The 24631-nt window shown below is 41.3% G+C and overlaps 1 protein-coding gene across 3 annotated transcripts in view; it reads right to left on the reverse strand.

Moving 5' to 3' along the window:
• Positions 1-1157: 1157 nt before the first annotated feature.
• Positions 1158-24631, reverse strand: part of LOC124148210 (forkhead box protein J3-like) — a 28304-nt gene continuing 4830 nt past the window's right edge. The window contains exons 2-10 of one of the 3 annotated variants that reach the window (XM_048382922.1): positions 20817-20891; positions 16418-16501; positions 15696-15800; positions 10727-10826; positions 8747-8800; positions 8287-8409; positions 6686-6835; positions 5749-5828; positions 1158-4157 (exon numbers count right to left, since the gene is read on the reverse strand). In XM_048382922.1, the coding sequence (XP_048238879.1) occupies positions 4044-4157; positions 5749-5828; positions 6686-6835; positions 8287-8409; positions 8747-8800; positions 10727-10826; positions 15696-15758 (684 nt within the window). In that variant the 5' untranslated portion in view covers positions 15759-15800; positions 16418-16501; positions 20817-20891 and the 3' untranslated portion in view covers positions 1158-4043. Of the gene's footprint in view, positions 4158-5748; positions 5829-6685; positions 6839-8286; positions 8410-8746; positions 8801-10726; positions 10827-15695; positions 15801-16417; positions 16502-20816; positions 20892-24631 lie in introns of all 3 variants that reach the window. The other 2 variants (XM_048382923.1, XM_048382921.1) reach the window with 2 other exon arrangements.

The raw sequence follows: 24631 nt of genomic DNA on the forward strand, positions 1-24631 counted from the left end.
TCGGGAATCGAACCCGGTTCTTCGGTGTGACGAGCAACCGCTTTAACCACTAGGCTACCCGACCGCAGCTTTATCAACATGAAAATAATTAAGAATGGCAGGGGTCACCAGAAATGGGCTTCACACATTGTACCCATGTCGGGAATCGAACCCGGTTCTTCGGTGTGACGAGCAACCGCTTTAACCACTAGGCTACCCGACCGCAGCTTTATCAACATGAAAATAATTAAGAATGGCAGGGGTCACCAGAAATGGGCTTCACACATTGTACCCATGTCGGGAATCGAACCCGGTTCTTCGGTGTGACGAGCAACCGCTTCAACCACTAGGCTACCCGACCGCAGCTTTATCAACATGAAAATAATTAAGAATGGCAGGGGTCACCAGAAATGGGCTTCACACATTGTACCCATGTCGGGAATCGAACCCGGTTCTTCGGTGTGACGAGCAACCGCTTTAACCACTAGGCTACCCGACCGCAGCTTTATCAACATGAAAATAATTAAGAATGGCAGGGGTCACCAGAAATGGGCTTCACACATTGTACCCATGTCGGGAATCGAACCCGGTTCTTCGGTGTGACGAGCAACCGCTTTAACCACTAGGCTACCCGACCGCAGCTTTATCAACATGAAAATAATTAAGAATGGCAGGGGTCACCAGAAATGGGCTTCACACATTGTACCCATGTCGGGAATCGAACCCGGTTCTTCGGTGTGACGAGCAACCGCTTTAACCACTAGGCTACCCGACCGCAGCTTTATCAACATGAAAATAATTAAGAATGGCAGGGGACACCAGAAATGGGCTTCACACATTGTACCCATGTCGGGAATCGAACCCGGTTCTTCGGTGTGACGAGCAACCGCTTTAACCACTAGGCTACCCGACCGCAGCTTTATCAACATGAAAATAATTAAGAATGGCAGGGGACACCAGAAATGGGCTTCACACATTGTACCCATGTCGGGAATCGAACCCGGTTCTTCGGTGTGACGAGCAACCGCTTTAACCACTAGGCTACCCGACCGTAGCTTTATCAACATGAAAATAATTAAGAATGGCAGGGGACACCAGAAATGGGCTTCACACATTGTACCCATGTCGGGAATCGAACCCGGTTCTTCGGTGTGACAAGCAACCGCTTAAACCACTAGGCTACCCGACCGCAGCTTTATCAACATGAAAATAATTAAGAATGGCAGGGATCACCAGAAATGGGCTTCACACGTTGTACCCATGTCGGGAATCGAACCCGGGTGATCATATAGGATAAAAAGGACACATTTGCCTGTTATTAATGATGTAGTATAACAAAAAGATTAAAATTAAAATGAACATGAAACCTTTCATGCCAAGTTACAAGAACACTAACACATATACATGGTCTATGCAAACAATCTTCAGGTTAATAAACAGACATTGTTTAATATTATTAAAAATCATCATCCAAGCATCTCTTAATACTTGATGTTCTGAAACAGGTTTTCCATCGGAGCCAAAACACACTAAAGAAACAAGAAATATATACAATAATCAATCTCAGGAACAATCAGGCCTATTCCTTGTCATATTGTATATACAATATTGAAAATAAACTCAATCTGGGCAAAAGCAATGTATGGAGCATTTTCATTCTCGGCAGAATGTCGTCTAGGAAATAAATAAAAACAAATATAGGATTCAATAAAAATGTACATTCCCAACCTGACTTGTCATGTCCATTCATGCAAGATCAGATTGCCAGCTGTCATCGACACTCTAAGATTTGACCTGACACAAGTGAGCTTGCATGAAATTGACCTGATACAAGTGAGCTTGTATGAAATTCTCGATACAAGTGAGCTTGCATGAAATTGATCTGATACAAGTGAGCTTGCATGAAATTGATCTGACACAAGTGAGCTTGCATGAAATTGATCTGATACAAGTGAGCTTGCATGAAATTGATCTGATACAAGTGAGCTTGTATGAAATTGACCTGACACAAGTGAGCATGCATGAAATTGACCTGATACAAGTGAGCTTATATGAAATTGATCTGATACAAGTGATGTTGGTATGAAATTGCCCTAACACAGTGAGTTGGATTGAATTTGACATGACGTGAGTGTGTGGGAGTGAAATTGACACGACACAAGTGACGTCTGCTGACACAAGATAAGAAATGGACTTGAAACAAATGACCTGATGTTCAAAATCACTGCAACATAATATACAGTAGAATTTTGTTCTTGCTACGAAACATCCATTTTTCATTCCGAAGTGGCAATATTTAATTCTCAAATACTAACTTACAAACAGTCACCAGTCTCCTACAAGATATGACCTATTTCATCCAATAATATCACGACAATTAATGTTTCGATGTTATATTACATGTTTCTATAATTCCATGAGCATCTTCAAATGGTACTGCTTGTTACAAAAAAGCCAAAACATTGATTTTTTTGTTTGTTAAATGTTTTGGGGTCCCAGTTCTGGCAGTTCATGAAAACCTCTTGTTCTCATCATGCAAGACGTGACACACTGCAGGAATCGACAGAGAGGGGACACAGAGCAGCCAGATTGAAAAACCTTGGACAGCAGAATGCATTCTGTCATGTAATTTAATAGACAAAATGACTTGTGTGCTCCTCTTTGAACAAAATGTAAACAATGTTGGAGATTCTAGGTACAAACTAATATCAAGTTGTTGCGGCCTAAACTGTCAAAGCCTGTATTTAAAAACTCCAGGTGACCATTATGGTTACCGTAGTGAGATCATTCAATGGTTTATCGTAACACAAGTTATGACAGCATTCGTCTTCAGCTGTAATATTTTTTCTTTCAAAAACTGACTACTGCACTATGCTACACGTTTCAAGTCACATCCGAGAATGCAATGACAAAATCTCTCTATTCGTGCATAGAAGATTCTGAGTTGAAGAATGGCATACCTATCTCAATGAATATCTCGATGAATATTTTAGATAAAATGTACAGAATTTCCTTAGTTAGTTTCACAAACTCGAACTTTCCACACACGATCAGAATAAAACCATCACAATTCAATTTACAATACATAAGCTCCACTACACACTTTTTACAAAATACCAGAATTAGCTACATATCCACAGTTGGGGCCAAGCTATCTAGTACAGTAGCCCTGATGGGGGCTAACATCTAACTCTGGCATCCCTGGTTCTCCTTGCATCTACACACACTGTGACCGAGGTTGACACACAAAGGAACCCTACAACCCGAGGAGAGAAGAGGCAGAACATAGGACTGGCGTCGTGTTGTTGGACTCGATATAAACACTGGAGGAGAAAAATAGTTACAACAATGTCCAACTATCATTGCTAACAATGGAAAAATAAATAAAAAACCCATGGAAAGTAAGAGTGTAAGATTGTGTTGACGCAAGTTTCAGGACTGTTCCAGCAGTATCCCTGTCTACCCCTGAATAGGCTGGTCCCATTGTACCCATGTGGGGAATCAAACCCAGGACTTGGTCATGAAGAACTACCACCTCAACAACCCGACCACCCTGGAGTCGAAGATTTAACCAGGCAGAGGTCGGGGTAGTAGCTCCGTACAATATGGAAACTGTCACAGTTTTTGTTTCCAAAATAGTCTGAATCCATATGTAACACAAAAATGGAGTTTGATTCCATGCACAAAACGTACAAACTTCGCATTTCAAAACTTACAATACCTCCAAACAGACTTTTTCTTGTCATTACGTTGAAATGCTAAACGCAAAACTATGAACTATTTCAAAACAAGGGAAATAGAAGATCTTTGCTGGGTTAACAGAAGACAATAACAATTGAATATATATATGTTATTTACAATCAACAGAATATTTACAAAGCACATTGCACCATATAGTCCTACCACAAGGCAACACGCCCTATGTCCAACCCTCCTCTCCTTGTATAAGCAGTATATATGAATATCAACAAATGGTTTAACTCTGTGAGCAGCATGTGAACTGTCACATGGTCTTCAATGAGGCTTCTGATTGGATGAGGTGATGTGATGTGATGGCAACACGACTACAGCAGCTTGTCCCAGTTGAAGTCGTCATCGATGTCGTCCGAATGGTGATATTGTGTCCCGGACGGCAGTGAAACCACGGTCTGACAAGATGAGTAGCTTTCTGAAGCATTCTGGAACAGAGTAGGCTTTGTTATTGTTATTATTTTGTTATTAGTATCATCATAACTCAAAATTAAGGTGGCTTCTGGGATCCCTGAGCTTTGCGCCAATTTCACTCGAATCGAGGGATCCTCCAAACTTTTAACATTGGGACACAGACAAGTGCAACAATATATCGAACTACCAAACTATCGCAATTGCTTTCTCTATGATAGTACTATATCGATAGGAATTTCAGACGCCAATAGCATCGTCGATAGTATACATAACAATCGATAGTTTCAATAGTTGCAATAAGTTTTCAATACATATTTTATGCAAATTTCAACCTGCCGTGTTGGTTAGCAAGGATTAGAACAACTTCAGATTAGAGTTACTTCCCTTTGGTTTGTGTAGTGGCAGGGAGGAATATAGACTTGGAGGTTGTCCACAATACCTTATTCATTTCTGTTAGCGTGTGGACAACTGTTGCAACACAATCGCAATAGTGAAAATAGCTCCAATAACCGCCCTGGTACAGACCCCTAGAGTATGCATACTGGCATACCAACATACTCATCAGAGAAAGTTTGGTGTTTGATTGAGAGATTTGAGGGGAGGGAGTGAGTGAGTGAGTAAGGTTTAAATTCGCTCTGGACACTACTTAAGTCATATCACAGCCTAACGTGGAGGAATAATGGAAGTGATTCACCACTTTGGTACATGATTTGTTTGTTTGTTTCTTTGTTTGTTTGTTGTTTGCACTCAGCAACATTCCAGCTATATGATGGCGGTCTGTGAATAATCAAGTCTGGACTAGACAATCTAGTGATTGATATCATGAGCATTGATCTATGCAACTGGGATACGATGACATGCATCAACCTAGTCAGCGAGCCTGACCACCTGATCCCGTTAGTCGGATCTTATGACAAGCAGAGTTGCCTTTCACGGCAAGCATGTGTTGCTGAAGACCTTTACTAACCCACATCTTCACGGGAAACCCAGGAGTAGAAATGTATAGTGCTGACAAACCCAGGACCATAATGAGAGCGATTCTAGGACTATAGATCCTGACAGACGATTGGGGCACCTTAAGAGGAAGGGGCACCTTAAGAGGAATGGGCACCTTAAGAGGAAGGGGCACCTTAAGAGGAATGGACACCTTAAGAGGAAGGGACACCTTAAGAGGAAGGGGCACCTTAAGAGGAATGGGCACCTTAAGAGGAAGGGGCACCTTAAGAGGAATGGACACCTTAAGAGGAAGGGGCACCTTAAGAGGAAGAGGAATGGACACCTTAAGAGGAAGGGGCACCTTAAGAGGAAGGGGCACCTTAAGAGGAAGGGGCACCTTAAGAGGAAGGGGCACTGTAAGAGGAAGGGGCACCTTAAGAGGGCCTGGGATTCAAAACCTTGATCATCAAATACTGTCAAAGGATTGCAGCACTTTTTCTCTTTTATAGAGTTTTCTGTTTCAGAAAAGTTGATTTTTAACCATTTCCCTATTTCATATGTAAACAGAACAACATATGGCAGCAATTGGGACAAACAATATATCATCAAAAATTGGTAAAATGAAATCCTGCTCTCTCTCTCTTAAGGTAAGTGTAAGGGTGCCCTTACTGACGGAGGCCCTCCGTCGGCCATGTTCAGCTGGCTGCTGCTCACCGAGTTACTGCTGTTACAGAAGCCGTTTCCAGGACCTGAAAGAGGACAACACAACATTTAGAACTTCCATGAGGACGACAGAGCCCATTCCACAAGGCTATCGTAGAGCTACGACAGTCACAAGTCAATGTTAAAGTATGGGAGTAAGATCATCTTAATGCTACGATCGCTTTGTGGAACGAAGCCCAGCTCCCAAGGACAGATGAGGATAAGTGGAGATATCAGATGGGGGATGTGTTATCCACAGTTGCTTAGCAACCATACACAGGTTTGAGTGTCAATCCTATTTTCAATTCACAACATAGATCTTACCTCAAAACCATGGTTTGAGCATAAAATACAAGTGGTTCAAGCATCAATAAGAATGACAAGAAACTCAAGGGAACAAGGGAAATCCTCTGAACACTTTAGGAACGAAAAGAACTACAGACAGGGTGAGTGAGTATAGCACTACGCCGCATTTAGCAAAATTCCAGCAATATCACGGCGGGCACAGCAGAAATGGGCTTCACAAATTGTACCCATGTGGGGAATCAAACCCGGATCTTTGACGTGACGAGCGACCGCTTTACCCACTGGGCTACCCCACGGCCCCTATGTGGGAAGAAGCTTGAAGGGTGTAGGTCTTGCACATTTACCACCCAGAAGCATAGGGATGGTGCTAACAAACCCGGGTCTTAGGTGTGACGAGCGAACACTTTAACCACTAGACTACCCCACTGCCCCTGATGTGGGGAAAAGCAGGAAGTGGTCTTGCATGGGCATGGTGCTGACAATCCTAGCTTCACTTAAGGTTGAATCTAGAATCCTAACCTATCCTTATTCTGGTACAACAAGGGAAGCAACTCTGATGTTACTAAAAGTTACCAACACAAATCAAACCCAAACCTACCTGATATTCCACTGGTACTACTTGACTGGTTTTGACTCTGCAGCAGTGATTGATTGAAGAAATTGTTTAGAGAAGATGCTAAATCGGCAAACTGTTCTGGTTTTAACGACCAGTTTGCTGGGTCCTCCTGTTTCATGGTCTCCATCAGGCCTGCTTGTGCAAAGAAAAACGTCTTATATAATGATAATGGTCAGTGTTAGTAACCGAGCGTGATGCAAGCAGAAGTGTGATGGTTAGCTCAGACGTGAAGACAGCGGATGAAGGCGGCCATTTTGGACGAGAGGCTCAACTGTAGATGAGGCTTGAGACTGCAACTAGCCACTATCTATACACTGGGTGACATGCTGGGGTGGACCTCAGTGTCAATTCCAATAATTTCACAGTTCCTTGCATTGGACATTGAGGAGAAAATGGGTTCAGAGTTTCACAGCTTTTAACAATACTCAAATTACAAATCGTGATTTGTATGTTAACGTGTTGCTTCGGGCCTTTCTCTACAATTTATTATGGATTTTGAATCAGGAGGACATTGGAAGGGAGATAACTCAAGAGTTAAATTTTCCAAAATATCAACAGTTTTCAGATTTACTTGAGATGGGAATTGCTCCGGACAGTTACAGCCTTTTCAAGGTAGAATCTAAATTCAAGGACTTTTGACAAGACCCAAAAGTTCCAGGCCATTGCAAGGGAGTGCAAGGCCTTTTCATGGTAGAATCTAAATTCAAGAACTTTTGACAAAACCCAAAAGTTCCAGGCCATTGCAAGGGAGTGCGAACCCAGTACTCTATGCATTATCAAGATACCTATGGTATGCATTCTGATGGAGATGGTGATGAATGGGAAGAATGCACTAGCGAGACTATGACAGGGTCACGCTGAATTTGAGATGGGTTTCAAAGGTTCAGTTACGTGAGAGTGAACACTGCAGGTGAGGTGAATCCACACACACACATACCAGAATATTAGTAGGTAAGGAGTATATATCTCCAGATGACAAGCCAGAACCAGAACTCCAATAGATAGATTATACACAATGATTATCTCCTGATGAGCAGATGACTACACGATGGATAGATTATACACAATGATTATCTCCTGATGAGCAGATGACTACATGATGGATAGATTATACACAATGATTATCTCCTGATGAGCAGATGACTACATGATGGATAGATTATACACAATGATTATCTCCTGATCCCGTTAGTCGCCTCTTACAAAACGCATAGTCGCCATTTACGGCAAGCATGGGTTGCTGAAGACTTATTCTACCCCGGATCTTCACGGGTCTGCACTGTAAGTACTTATGAACACACAATGCCATTTAGAAAGTGGACAAATGTAACCTCACTCTGACAGTGCGGGGTCGAATCCCGGATGTGACTCAACCCCAAAACGTACTGGAATCTGTACTTTACTAAGAAAGTGTTATCCCAAATATAACATTTGTTATGTAAGTATTTAAATGATACTATCCAAAATTATAAATAATTTCCTATTTGTTGAGGTAGGTTATGTTTGAACACTGTTATCGACAATATCTGAAACCCTTCTATGACTGTAACATTCTTGTAGTTAGCCACAGATCCCAAAAATACCTTGAAACTGGGTCATGTCGATATTATTGAGGTCACTCCCCGCTCCAGCCAATCGCATGCTCTCTTTCAGCGAGTCCAGGTTCTGTAACCACTCACTGGTGGAACAATTCAAACTTGGAATGCCTGAAAATAAATCAGCATGTTTTATTCAATCAAAACTGTTTGGCACCATGAATTATTATTTATAACCGAGAAAAAAATACTGGAGTAAAAAATCTACAACATGGAATGTGTAGGCCTGATTGGTTTATTCCAAAGTCTGGTTTATTCCAAAGTCTGGCTAATTCAACATCATTACGTCAGATAGGAGGAATGGCTAAATGACCCTTGGGTAAGACATGGTTCCTACAAAACTTTGAAGCAATATGTTTGTCATGGAAATCACACTTTTCATGGATAAGATTACCTATCTATATCATCTATATCATCTATATCATCATCATCATCATCATCATCTCACCTGTCCCACTTTGGCTCTGTGAGATGTTTCCATTGAGGAGAGCATTCAAGTTACCTGAAACAGAGCAGAGCGTTGGGTAGACTTGCACAAGTCTGTAAGGCAATAATTAATAGTCTAATTCATAAGTTCTAGATGAGGTAAATAATAAGAACAAGTTGTCCCTATAAGAGACTGGATTCCCATATCTAGACTTGCCTATTAGGAGGGTAGTATTACGACACATCCATGGACTTATCTTTCAGTACAGTCTTGGAGCAAGGCTAGTTGATGACAAAGCCTTATTCCGACTAATCAAAGGACAATATATGTTGAACAGTTCTCCTGAAAACTGTTTCCCAGTGCAATCTACACCTGACGTTATATACACGATACGTCTAACCATGTATCAATTCATGGATTAATTCTGTATCAATTTTCTAAATTTATATTCGGTGCATTTTGCAATAACATTACAATAACTATACTAGCATTACCTGACCATGTGTCACTAAACATTATGATTCATCTCATTGCATGAAACTATCAGAACAAACCTAAATCAACCAGTCGTGCAAGATAAACACAAACTGCTTGCAGGAACATGGACGATAATAAACAACAACAATAAAAACAAGTATTTGTCACAGAGTGACGAAATATCCCCCGCCATATACACCATAGTACCAAATATGAAGACAATCCAGCGATTAGTTCTTGAGATATTGTGGCAACACCGTTTTCCAACTCCAAAAACAGATTTGCCTGCTGTGACCTTGAAAATGGGGTCAAGGTCACCAAATCTGACAGGTGTATGCGGTGTCTGTATATACACTATAGTTCCAAATATGAAGACAATCCAGTGTTTAGTTCTTGAGATATCGCGGCAACACCGTTTTCTAACTCCAAAAGCAGATTTGCCTGCTGTGACCTTGAAAATGGGGTCAAGGTCACCAAAACCGACTGGTGTCTGCGGTGTCTGTATATACACCATAGTTCCAAATATGAAGACAATCGAGAGGTTTAGTTCTTGAGATATCGCGGCAACACCGTTTTCCAACTCTAAAAGCAGATTTGCCTGCTGTGACCTTGAAAATGGGATCAAGGTCACCAAAACTGACTGGTGTCTGCGGAGTCTGTATATACACTATAGTTCCAAATATGAAGACAATCCAGTGTTTAGTTCTTGAGATATCGCGGCAACACCGTTTTCCAACTCCAAATGCAGATTTGCCTGCTGTGACCTTGAAAATGGGGTCAAGGTCACCAAAACCGACTGGTGTCTGCGGTGTCTGTATATACACCATAGTTCCAAATATGAAGACAATCCAGTGTTTAGTTCTTGAGATATCGCGGCAACACCGTTTTCCAACTCTAAAAGCAGATTTGTCTGCTGTGACCTTGAAAATGGGATCAAGGTCACCAAAACCGACTGGTGTCTGCGGAGTCTGTATATACACCATAGTTCCAAATATGAAGACAATCCAGTGTTTAGTTCTTGAGATATCGCGGCAACACCGTTTTCCAACTCTAAAAGCAGATTTGTCTGCTGTGACCTTGAAAATGGGATCAAGGTCACCAAAACCGACTGGTGTCTGCGGAGTCTGTATATACACCATAGTTCCAAATATGAAGACAATCCAGTGTTTAGTTCTTGAGATATCGCGGCAACAAACAGGTGGGACGTACGGACGGACGTACGGACGGTCGTGAATACTATATACTATATATTATATACTATAATAAACAAACAAAAACAACAATAATATATAACAATAATAATAATTAATAAATAAATAATAAAACAAATAATAAACAAATAATAACAATAATAATAAAATAATAAAATAATAAACAAACAATAACAATAAACAAATAATAATAAACAAACAATAATAATAACAATAAACAATTAATAATAATACCATTTCACGTCTAATATTTCAATTATTTTCTTCAGGAAATGAGCAGAGAGTGCTGGTAATCCTATGTTACCATGGTTACCTGTAGAGTTTTCAAAGACGGACTTGTAGAGGTTAACAAGATTGGATGATGCATTCATGTCATCTGGATTTCCGTTACTTTCAGAGAAATTGCAGTTACTCTGAAAATAGAACAACATATAAACACACTGGCATTTAAGAGTTGCATAACCTGTATCACATTCAGAAGGAAAACCAAATAAGATTATAAAGACGAGATGGCAGCCCTTCAAAAGCACTACCAACACCAAGTTCCCTTTCAGTGGCTTAGTTTACGAGAAAATACACAAGGTAATCTTAATCCCTGGATTTAAAACAATGCATAGCAGAACAAAAATTACAATTTAAACGGTAAATCATCATGTCTGGTGATTTTTTTTATCTCTAATTTCAAATTTGTACTGACCAAGTTTCTCATCTGCGCAAAATATTTAAAAAATATTCTCCAAAATACTGAATCCGCTAGAGGGGGGTGCGCATTATACTCGGGTGTGCACTATATTCAAGAAAATACGGTACCCTGAAGGTGTTGGCATTGATCACATTATCAACCACTGGTTCACAAATGTCAGAGGTGTAGGGAGGTGAAACGGGGCATAATGTCACATTCCAGATTACTGCACCTACACATCAACATGCATGCACATGTGTGCGTGACTGCTCGTACTAAGTCCAGACTAATGCCAGCCCACTGAGACACCCCGCCGCAGTTTAGCCACACCCAACTCAGACACAGTATACTGACTCCAAGCCAACAGTCTGTTTCTCCTGCATATTGTTGTATTTACATCACAGGTATCAACTTAGCTATATAGAACTTGCACCAGTGCTACCTAGTATTGAAAAATGCAATCATATATTTATGTCTCCATGCACCAAGTGTTACATGTAATTCATGACACATGACACAGTCATCAGAGATTTGAGATTTTACATACCGTATTCGACGTAATAAGCACCCCGCTCTGATAAGCGCCCACGGCGATATTTGCTAATATATTGGCCAGTGAACAATCCCAACTAGCACCCCTTCCGATTGATCAATGTACACATGCCTTATTTATTTGTGTGTAATACGTGTGTTATATGCATCTTTAATTATGGGACATTAAATTCTGGAAAAATACATCTGTTGTATATAAACATTTCAGGCTGTCAGCATAAACAAAGAAATTTACAATCTTTCAACTTTACACCAAAATAATATTCTAATAAAAGAGCCCCCTATTTCTAATTTGGAGAGCGCCCTGGGAGCTTATTATGTGGAATACGGTATTAGGACTAGTTAATGCATCTTTGTTTCCACTTTAATAAAATTATGGGACCAGGGTGCAACCTGGTTATATCAGTACCAACTACCTTTTCATGTCAACATACACCTGGTGCAAGTTAAATCCAGTTGCTTAAATCAAGCCCTGCTTCACAACCGACAAAGTTCCGCATTCCCCAAACACAGATATATGTTGAATGTAAATGTTAGAACTTAGTGATATATGTTTTCCTATTTGCACATCCATAATTACCGCAACAACTTGCTCCAGACAATGCCCCTTTTCTTTCAACATATTTAATGCATACGAAGCAACATTGATTTCAGGAAAAAGGATCCCTTTATCTTATGTGTTTTCAGCAAACCTTATACTCAGTACTACCAACCTCCAGTGATGTCATCCTATTGTTCTCCATGAGGGTTAATCTCATAAACAGGGATGTTATAATATCACGGGTCACGATATGGCTGAAATATTGCCGATGTGACTTTAAATATTAACTCACTCTATAATATCACGGGAGTTTTACATAATATCCCTGGGAATTTTAATAATACAACTTCTGTATATATTGTAACATAGGAATGTTTATTGATGGAAATTTATTTTGCATTTGAAGACAATGTCATGAAATGTAAAATCAAATGACAAATGTTTTGTTTATATTCCCGAGGATCGACCATGCAGCCTTCATAGCCCAGTGAGTGTACCACCAGGACACAGAGGCGCTGATCAATCACAATGCTTTTAAGAACGTCTTTTTCAAGTACCATACAACAACAACAGATATTTTATGCCCGTTTCCTGAGGTTCATGGAAAGTATGTTTGAAGCCAAAAAATTGTTGATAAATGTTTTAAGTTTCTTTTTTCAGTTTATAAGTTAGATAAAACACCTTCACAGAGTTAGAAACTAACAGTTTTCGTCCACTAGTCCTTATAATGATAACATATAGCAAAACCCTTAAAAATGGCAATTTTCTACTAGTCCTTGTGATACCTTTACCATTGGGCAGTTTGGCAAGGACTATAGGACTAGTGCCAATTTCTAACCCTGCTTCAGGTTTTTATGAGATTTAAAAACCTCATTCTCTAGGATAAAACATCTGGCCCCTTGGTTTTATCCACTGCCTTTGGGTTTTAAATCTCATAAAAACCCTTCGAGGTGTTTTATCCTACACAGGAGTACCAGACCTACTTCAGCCTCCAGATTCAATTAAATATTACCTGACCAACCATTTCAATATATAAATACCCGCACAGTACATTCACAAATCTAATTCAGCTCCGGTAACACAAGCCATGACACTTGAGTCGTACAAAAACCTCCCCTCCGCCTGCCATGTCTGACCCAGAAAGTACCCCCTTGCAGCTATTTTCTACCCAGAGATCTTTATAAACATCTTATGTGACCAAGTGGGTCCCTGTTGGCATTTTGCCATTCTCTAACCCAGTCAATGGCATTCAGCCAATACTATAGTAAATATTATTTTTACAACTCTGAAAGGGAGATTATGTTGTTTGATTATTCTGAAAGCACAAATGGAGTTAGAAAATGGTACATGTCTCGGGATAAAGACACTTGGCATACCTTATTACCCGGTAAGTACGTTTGAATAGGTTTATGTTAGAACACACTCCAGCCAGTTCTAAACACACTGAACTTGGGGTATTAATAATTAGGACGCAGGACATTTATCACTGCAATAAAACCCACATTTTCAGGCATGGCGCTGATTATCCTTGACACATAATCAGGACAAACCAACGATCAAGGTTCTTGCATGGGTTGCTGAGACCTAGTCTCTCCCTGGCCCTTCACGGGTCTCCATGAGGAAGTCTTTGGGTGAGATATATTTGCATTATTATCATATTTACCATTATTTCTACACACCCAGCCTATATCATAAAGAAAAAGACACGTGAAGATCCAGGGTAGAATAGGTCTTCAGCAACCCATGCTTGCCGTAAAAGGCGACTATGCTTGTCGTAAGTGGTGACTAACGGGATCGGGTGGTCAGGCTCGCTGACCTAGTTGATGCATGTCATCATATCCCAATTGCATGGATCGATGCTCATGATATCATTAACTGGATTGTCTGGTCCAGACTCAATTATTTACATACTGCTGGAATATTGCTGATTGCGTGATAAACAGCAAATAAACAAACAAACAAATCATAAAGAAAAAAATGATAAAAAATATTAGACGGGGAAATACAATAAAATATCCCCAAACAAGTCAAACTGACACACTGTACTAACTGTGACAAATGTCAGTATACTGCCTTGGTCCTCTAGGAAATAAAGCCTGTTATTGAGCTTTGCTTTCCCCAAACAAGTCAAAGTGACACACTGTACTAACTGTGACAAATGTCAGTATACTGCCTTGGTCCTCTAGGAAATAAAGCCTGTTATTGAGCTTTGCTTTCCCCAAACAAGTCAAACTGACTCACTGTACTAACTGTGACAAATGTCAGTATACTGCCTTGGTCCTCTAGGAAATAAAGCCTGTTATTGAGCTTTGCTTTCCCCAAACAAGTCAAAGTGACACACTGTACTAACTGTGACAAATGTCAGTATACTGCCTTGGTCCTCTAGGAAATAAAGCCTGTTATTGAGCTTTGCTTTCCCCAAACAAGTCAAACTGACTCACTGTACTAACTGTGACAAATGTCAGTATACTGCCTTGGTCCTCTAGGAAATAAAGCCTGTTATTGAGCTTTGCTTTCCCCAAACAAGTCAAACTGACACACTGTACTAACTGTGACAAATGTCAGTATACTGCCTTGGTCCTCTAGGAAATAAAGCCTGTTATTGAGCTTTGCTTTGTGAAACAAGTCCTGCTTCAGGTAATATGAATCAAACCATCTGCCTATAAATCCACCAGCTATTTATCCAGTGGAACAGTATACACTTTGTAACAGTATATAGGTAGGGGAATATAATCAATACTGCTTGCACTCCAGGACATTTCCTAATACATCGCTATTAATATTTCATGCCTGTACCAAATCAACGACTGACGTATGTTTGAAGGTAGATTAAGAATCAATACCACTTTCACACATCTTTACTTCCGCTATTTCAGATTGACCAGGTACTTCATGCCACACCAGAGCAGAACCATATTTCTAACTCATTACGATTAAAGTTATAACTTGAAGTGCAGGTCTGAAACTTTGTGTTGAAATCAACTGTAATCTGGATGTCGAAAGCCCGGTTCAGAAGAGAAACCCCAGATTAGGAACATATTTTCAAAGCTATCTGAGCCAATTATAGGAAATGCATCAAGTAATATGAGCAATGTCCTACACCCTTGAGGTAAGGAGAGGACAGGCAATCAAGCAAGTCTATCACTTCGCTATCTCCCGACCATCTCCCGACCATCTCCCAACCATCACCCGACCATCACCCGACCATCTCCCGACCATCGCCCGACCATCGCCCGACCATCACCCGACCATCTCCCGACCATCACCCGACCATCACCCGACCATCACCCGACCATCTCCCGACCATCGCCTGACCATCGCCCGACCATCTCCTGACCATCACCCGACCATCGCCCGATCATCGCCTGACCACCCGGCCATCGCCCGACCATCACCACCATCCCGACACCAAGCAGCGCTGGGGACTAATTCTAACCTGGTACCACAATGCCATATATATCTAAAACGTTTTGTTTTTTCGGTTAGACAATATGAGAAATAACTTACTTGATTTTGAGGTGAGGGAGGAGACACTTGCACATTGACGGCTGTCAACGTCTGGGGCGGCATCTTCGTGACACCAAGCCCTGGCTCCGGACTGTACGGTGACGCCTGCAATACCAGATACCAGTCATGTGACCAAGCTGTCATACACAAGGCTGTTATCGTATATCAATGCACGGTCCAGCGACAATACATGGTTAGATTTTAACCAGGCAGGAGGAATTCTATTTTTTTTACTACTCTTTTAAAAAAATTGTTCAAGGCATTGATGTTCTAACTGGACAGGCTTTATACACAGTTGAATATTTGGAATGTGAATCTGATGTATTTTATCCAGCAAAGAAAGAATTTTTTTTTAATCATTTGTGGTTGCTTGGCGACAATAAATAATGGCTGGGATGAATCTAATATTTTATCATGGCCTTAATTGCAAATACATTCTTTTCAGTACCGCTATAGTTATCAGGTTCAAAATGATGATCAAGAAGTTTTGACTGATTTTTTAAATCTAGGAACACACTAAATTTTAAGCTCTTAACATAAGGGTCATTCTCAATTTGGATCACTGCATCGCAACAATATAAGTGTTTTCAAAATGGAGCAATCCCAACCATCTCCCTTCACATGCAAATAAATAAAATATTTGTCCTATGACAATCCCTGCCACACCCAACCCTGAAAATTTAATGGTCGTCCCCTTAGTTCTTCAGCAGCTGTGTACTCACCCGATCGTTCAGCCTCGGCCTCTTCTTGTGTCTGGCAGGGAGGGGGTCTTCAGGGGGGTTGCTGTCTATTGCCCAGTACGACCCCTGAAAGTAACAATGATTATCATCATAACTAGTGGTTGACAGCGTGAGTGAGAGAGTGAGAGTGAATGAATGAGTGAGTGAGTTTTTTGCAATGTTCCATCAATATCATGGTAGAGGCATCAGAAATGGGCTTCTAACATTGTACCCAAGTCTGGAATCGAACCCGGGTTTTCAGCATAATGGGCGGGTGCTTTAACCACTAGGCTACCCGACCGCCCCGTTGACAGCATGAGCATCACCGTCTCCATAACACAATCGACAACTGTAACCAACTGATCCTCATCAATCAGCTCTTACAGGAAGAAGGGATTTAGCCAAGATTTAAAACTAAGTGCCCATGGCAGGCAAATTGGGGGAAAATAATTATTTTTGTTCAAAATTGGGATTTTTTAACAAGTTTCAATTTTCCTAAATTTGGGGATATTTTACTATTGCATTCAGTGCGACACTGTAAAACTGGGCATTAACGCCTCTTCCACTTCATTGGCCCTGTTGTCATTGATACACAAGCTACCTTCACAAAGCCAGAACAAAAAGTCTGGTAACATGAATAGGGAAACTGTTACCGTATTCAACGTAATAAGCGCCCTGGGCGCTTTCAAAATTAGAGCAGGGCGCTTATTAGGTCGAATACGGTAATTCCAATTTTACTGACATTTGCTGACTTAGCAGAGTGCTACATACAGCACACACTGCTGACTTCATCCAGTCCCCCTACACTGCTACTTCATCATTGCTACATACAGCACACACTGCTGACTTCATCCAGTCCCCCTGCACTGCTACTTCAGCATTGCTACATACAGCACACACTGCTGACTTCATCCAGTCCCCCTACACTGCTACTTCAGCATTACTACATACAGCACTCACTGCTGGCTTCATCCAGTCCCCCTACACTGCTACTTCAGCATTACTACATACAGCACACACTGCTGACTTCATCCAGTACCCCTACACTGCTACTTCATCATTGCTACATACAGCACACACTGCTGGCTTCATCCAGTCCCCCTACACTGCTACTTCAGCATTGCTACAGAATCTTGCTATCCACTGGACATATCTAAGACTTGTAACACCAGAATCTTGCTATCCACTGGACATATCTAAGACTCGTAACACCAGAATCTTGCAACAGAAGCCTGTATCACCTGGTCCTATCATACCACTGTATCGACAGTGAATTGGAGTAATGACCTCCCACAGACAACAGTCCTAATAATAATGTGAACTTGATACAGCAGTCCCCACAGCAAACACTGCATCATGACAATTTACACATGTAAATGAATGAGCTGTTACCATCGTCAAAACACAATCTGGACGTTTTTACCAACATGGGAGGTCCATATGCTTGAAACATCAACACCCAAACTGTTCCAGTAAAAAGTACAGTACATACACTGTATCACGCCCTCATCTGTGTGTTATTGCTACACAGAGGTAGGCTTTACGACCATGTATCTCACAGCATCAACAACTGTCCCTTTTCTCTCAAGGACAGTCTGCGACAGGGTTTACCAGTGACTAGCCTTGCTCCAAGGCTGTACTGAAAGAAAAGTCCATGGATGTGTAGTAATTCTATCCTCCTAATAGTCAAGTCTAGATATGTGGACAGTGAGGACTCCAGTCTCTTATAGGGACCACTTGTTCTTATTATTTATATGATCTAGAACTTAAGATTTAAACTAATAGTTATTGCCTTAGAGACTTGCACAAGTCTAACCATTGACCCACTTCTATGTTTACTCGTATGGTACAAATCTTACGGTAAAAATCTTTACTGCTGCACTGAAACACTTGCTCACTGTCACGTCCTGAATGAGCTGTGAAACATAACCTCAGTTCGCAAGGATAGTGCCAAGTAAGTCGACGTCGTTCTTGTTTGTGATTAATGCTGATGTCGGGAATATTCAGGGTATACGATGATGTTTATAATTGAGAGTGGACTAGACAATACAGTGATTGATATCATGAGCATCGATCCATGCCGTCCGGAAACAACACATCTGTTTGAGTAAGTTGGTGTTTGCTCCAAATGTGAGTGAGTGAGTGAGTGAGTTTGCTTTTACGCTGCTTTTAGCAATATTCCAGCAATATCACAGCGGGGAACACCAGAAATGGGATTCACACATTGTACCCATGTCGGGAATTGAACCCGGGTCTTCAGCGTGATGAGCAAACGCTTTAACCACTAGGCAACCCGACCGCCACTGCTCCACTTGTAGCCATTCTCCAACCATATCACAGCAGAGGAAAACAAGAATGACCTTCACACATGGTGCCTATGTGGGGGATCAAACCCAGGTGGCTGGCATGATGAGCTAACACCTTAACCACTTGGCTATCCTGGCACCCAAAACACTTTGACTTGGCACTAACAAACCACGCCTGGTGACAGTTGGAGTAGCTAGGGCTTGTGAGTGAGGTGGGCTTCATGACACGTTGAACAGTGAGTTGGGTATAACGCTGCTTTTAACAGTATTCCAGTTATATTGTGGTGTGTCAGCTTAATGTGGGAGGGAAGCCCAAAGTGATGCAGGTCTCAGACGTTTACCACTTCAGTTAAACCTACAAGCACGGGTATGGTGCTGACAAAGCTAGATACATAATCGGGGCGAACCCGGATTCGAACCCACAATCACAGGTTTCTGGCGTGTCCAAGGGACTCAACTCTGCACAGCGAATCGCAGTGCCTTAGACGACTGGGCCACCCGTGCCCCCCACGTTGAACAGAACTACAGCAATATTATGGTGTGTGAGCTTAATTTGAGAGGAGTGAGAACGGTTTACTGTGAAACACAATTAAAAGAGCAAATAACTAACTTGGTCTTCGTACATTCTGATTAGCTTTTTCACCTCCACTTTCTCGACGTTATATATCAATTCAAACTGCTTGACTCCACTCCTCACTTATACCAACATTTAGATTTCATTGCTTAACTTTACTATCGATGTTCTGCTTCAATGAATATTTGGCTGCTTAATTTCCTTTTGCACTGGTCGACTTAAGTTTTGATTCATTACTGAATTTTATGTTCCTTTAATTATCCCAGATCAAACCATACCACCTCAATAGAATCAAGGATGAAAGGAGAAACGCTTCAGCAAGAGAAGATGATAGTTTGGTTTTTGCCGAAACATAATAAGCCAGCCCTTCAAGATGAATTTAGTAGCTTCCATTACAACATAACAGTCTACCCTACAGCCATAGACACCTTACACAAGTCACCGGCAACTGCAGTGGGGGGAAAATGAAAGCAAAGATTTTGATTTGGTTTGTTGTTTTACGCCGCACTCAGCAATATTCCAGCTTTATGACGGCAGTCTGTAAATAATCGAGTCTGGACCAGACAATCCAGTGATTAATATCATGAGCATAGATCCACACAACTGGGATCGATGACATGCTTCAACCAAGTCAGCGAGCCTGACCACCTGATCCTGTTAGTCGCCTTTTATGACAAGCATAGTCACCTTTTACGGCAAGTATGGGTTGCTGAAGACCTATTCTACCCTGGAATCTGAAAGCAAAGAAATCAATGGGGTTGCTGTTGGGACCCTAATGTTGAAGTCATAAATTTGGAAAACATGGAAAACCCATGTCTGGTGTCCCCCTGCAGTGATCTTGCTGTAATATCGCCAGAACATTGCTGCTTCAAAAACCTTACTCACTCCATGATAAATCTGAAAGACCCATGACTGTACAAGACTCCATCCACAGCCTAGCTACCATTACTGTACAAGACTCCATCCACAGCCTAGCTACCATGACTGTACAAGACACCCTCCACAGCCTAGTTACCATGACTGTATAAGACTCCATCCACAGCCTAGCTACCATGTCTGTACAAGACACCATCCACAGCCTAGCTACCATGACTGTACAAGACTCCATCCACAGCCTAGCCTGCAGCATTGTCAGTAAAAAATCCCCAAAGTGGAGTTAAAATATCTAAATTCGTGTAATATAGCTACAACTCATGTAACGGTTTGGTCGAAGTAACTTGTATTCATTTCACTGATAACAGTGGGAGACAGAGAAAGAGGGATAATTTTACATGACTGTGATGAACGCAATGTTAAAATGCAACCTCTGAAAGTAAGAACTCCCCACAAAAACCCTATTTTGAACAAAACAACCATTCTTTCCCAATTGGCCTGCCAGGAGCACTTAGTGTTAAATCCTAGCTATCTCCCTGTGTCTCCATCATGTTCAAAGCACATGAGTAATTTTACCAGCCTGTGTGCACGTGACACTGTGTGTTGCTGTTCAGTGTTGCAAATGGGGGCGCTTTTCACATGAACGTACCTTTCCTGGATCGTCCTTCGACCTTGGAACTTTTAGGAAGCACTTGTTTAACGACAGATTGTGACGTATGGAATTCTGCAACACAAAACAACATCAATGACAACAACAGTAACAATCGTAGACTAACATTTAGTCTATGAAATCTTATATTACACAATACCCTTCTTGAGTCTAAAATTAAACAGATAATTTTCCCGATGCTGTGGAATAGAGCTAGCTAGAGCTGGCTAGACTTGCTTTTGTATACATATCTGGATTGTCTGGGTTTTTTTCATAAAATAAATACATTCCCCAGTCATGGTGCAGGATATAACAATCAGAATGACGTTTGATGTAAGTATGTTGAACAGTAACCATGGTAACAGCCTCTTCAATTTGAACCTCACAATTCTTCAAATATATTGATAACCTGAGGGGCAAAAGAAAGAAAACACGATTTTTTTTTTTATGTAATTCAAAATTGAAAGAACTGTTGTCAAATAGGATCACATCTGTTTACCCAGCATTCATTCCTGCAACAGATTGTAAAGGGTTATCTGTGGCTGGGTAATTCTGAGTACAAATATAGACTGGGGTAAGAACTGAATTTACCACCACTTGACCCCTATTATGTTTTAAATTGGTGGGAAAATATGCAAATGTATTGATTTTCAAAGATATGATGTCTAAGATATCAATTAGCATTTGTGTATTTTGTGAGAAAATAAAGCGAGAGAGAAAATGAGAGCGTGATTAGAGCCACATAAAAATATCCCCAAACTCTCTCTCTCTCTCTCTCTCTCTCTCTCTCTGCACACTCACTCACTCACCCTCAATGTCACACTCTACCTGGATAAAGTACATAAGATAGAGAATTTAGGCATAATAATAATAATGAGCGAGTTGAGTATGATTTTACGCCGTTTTTAGCAATATTCCAGCAATATCACGACGGGGAACACCAGAAATGGGCTTCACACATTATACCCATTTTGGGAATCGAACCCAGGCCTTCGGCATGACGAGTGAACGCTTTAACCACTGGGCTACCCGACGGCCCCCCTCATAATAAAGAAGATGACATGCATAAGTTCTCTCCCTTATGCGTATCACTTCTAAATGCCTTTCACAGACTTGATATATTACCTGTTCCATTATAGAGATATTGAACGACTTGATGGAAAATACTTGTATGCTAAAAATAGCTGAGGTAAGACCTGCAAGTATCAAGTATGAACGGAACATAATCTGCATGAGCAGTGATGGATTTCAAAAACACCCAAAGTGAGAATTATCTGATCTGTCTCGAAACATGTTTTTCCCCTGCCGTTGCCTGCATAGTGACTCACACCTGTAAGAACTCTGGTTTCAGTGACAAGCATGGATGATGAAGGACTTGAGGCAAGATGAATTATCTTTGTCTGGTCAAAGAAAGGAAATATTGTGTTACAGTAGACTCTGTTCAACTCACCAAAGAAATCTCAACTACATGTACAAGGTCTAACCCGCTTTGGAAACTGGGAGCCTGTCATGTTCGACCATCAAGGAAACTGGGAGCCTGTCATGTTAGACCATCAAGGAAACTGGGAGCCTGTCATGTTAAACCATCAAGGAAACTAGGAGCCTGTCATGTTAGACCATCAAGGAAACTAGGAGCCTCTCATGTTAGTCCATCAAGGAAACTGGGAGCATGTCATGTTAGACCATCAAGGAAACTGGCAGCCTATCATGTTAGACCATCAAGGAAACAAGGAGCCTGTCATGTTAGACCATCATGGAAACTGGGAGCCTGTCATGTTAGACCATCAAGGAAACTGGGAGCCTGTCATGATAGACCATCAAGGAAACTGGGAGCCTGTCATGATAGACCATCAAGGAAACTGGGAGCCTGTCATGATAGACCATCAAGGAAACTGGGAGCCTGTCATGTTAGACCATCAAGAAAACTGGGAGCATGTCATGTTAGACCATCAAGGAAACTGGGAGCCTGTCATGTTAGACCATCAAGGAAACTGGGAGCCTGTCATGATAGGCCATCAAGGAAACTGGGAGCCTGTCATGTTAGACCATCAAGGAAACTGGGAGCCTGTCATGTTCGACCATCAAGGAAACTGGGAGCCTGTCATGATAGACCATCAAGGAAACTAGGAGCCTGTCATGATAGACCATCAAGGAAACTGGGAGCCTGTCATGTTAGACCATCAAGAAAACTGGGAGCATGTCATGTTAGACCATCAAGGAAACTGGGAGCCTGTCATGTTAGACCATCAAGGAAACTGGGAGCCTGTCATGATAGGCCATCAAGGAAACTGGGAGCCTGTCATGTTAGACCATCAAGGAAACTGGGAGCCTGTCATGTTCGACCATCAAGGAAACTGGGAGCCTGTCATGTTAGACCATCAAGGAAACTGGGAGCCTGTCATGTTAAACTTTCAAGGAAACAAGGAGCCTGTCATGTTAAACTTTCAAGGAAACAAGGAGCCTGTCATGTTAGACCATCAAGGAAACAAGAAGCCTGTCATGTTAGACCATTAAGGAAACAAGAAACCTGTCATGTTAGACCATCAAGGAAACTGGGAGCCTGTCATGTTAGACCATCAAGGAAACTGGGAGCCTGTCATGTTAAACCATCAAGGAAACTGGGAGCCTGTCATGTTAGACCATCAAGGAAACTGGGAGCCTGTCATGATAGACCATCAAGGAAACTGGGAGCCTGTCATGTTAGACCATCAAGGAAAACGGCAAGCTGCTCTGTTTTGTTTGTTTGTTTAATGCCGAACTCAGCTATATTCCAGCCATATGACAGCGGTCTGTAAATAATCAAGTCTTGACCAGACAATCCAGTGATTAATATCATTGATCCAAGCAATTGGAATACGATGACATGCATCAACCAAGTCAGTGAGCCTGACCACCCGATCCCGTTAGTCGCCTCTTATGACAAGCATAGTCGCCTTTCACGGCAAGCATGGGTTGCTGAAGACCTATTGCTCTGTTAGACCATCAAGGACAAAAACAGGTCTACCAAAACAGACTGCAACAAAACACTGTCATATGTTCTAATCTTTTTCTGTTGCCTATTCCTTGTGTGTGTAGACATAACTTTATGACAGTTTTTTCTTGCAGTCTATCAGTTTTCATTGGTAGGCCTGAAAACACAATCTGCTCTGCTTGACAATTAGCTCTTATAACCTTTCCAGCAATATCTCTTTTCCATTGCATCATATGACACGCTATGGTACAACTAAGCTGTTGTTTTAGCATCAAATAAAACTCACACACTCAAATACAAATATTTCGAATGAGTGACTTTTCACACCACTTTCAGCAATATTCCAGCAACATCGCGCGACGCAACAGCAGAAAGAGCTTCACACATTGTGTCTATATTGAGGATCTAAGCCAAATCTTCATTGTGACAGGCAAGCACTTGAATCACGAGGCCAACCACCCAATTGCCAATGAACTGCTATCACATCAAATTAGATATTAATTATTTCATAATACCTCATATTACCTCATCCGAGCAAGGTAAGGTGATCACCTGCATTGTTCAAACATCACTGTTGTCGTACACCAATGCGCACTTCACAAGGCAACACACTCAAACCATAAGAAGTGGACTTGAAAGAAGCCCCGATTTTAATCTAATGACACACTTCCTGTCTGCAGGTTGCCGATATTATCAGTGAGTGATGACACTGATAGTGTCAACAACAGTCTTCATCACTATGACATGAACAAGCACCTGCTTGGCTGTTAATGTACACTGAAAGCCCAGCTATAAATTGCTGATTACACAGGCCACTTATTATTCACCAAACTATTTGTGGTTT

The sequence above is a fragment of the Haliotis rufescens genome, unplaced genomic scaffold (genome assembly GCF_023055435.1).
Source record: "Haliotis rufescens isolate VD_foot unplaced genomic scaffold, xgHalRufe1.0.p SCAF_42, whole genome shotgun sequence".
In the NCBI taxonomy this organism is placed as follows: domain Eukaryota; kingdom Metazoa; phylum Mollusca; class Gastropoda; order Lepetellida; family Haliotidae; genus Haliotis; species Haliotis rufescens.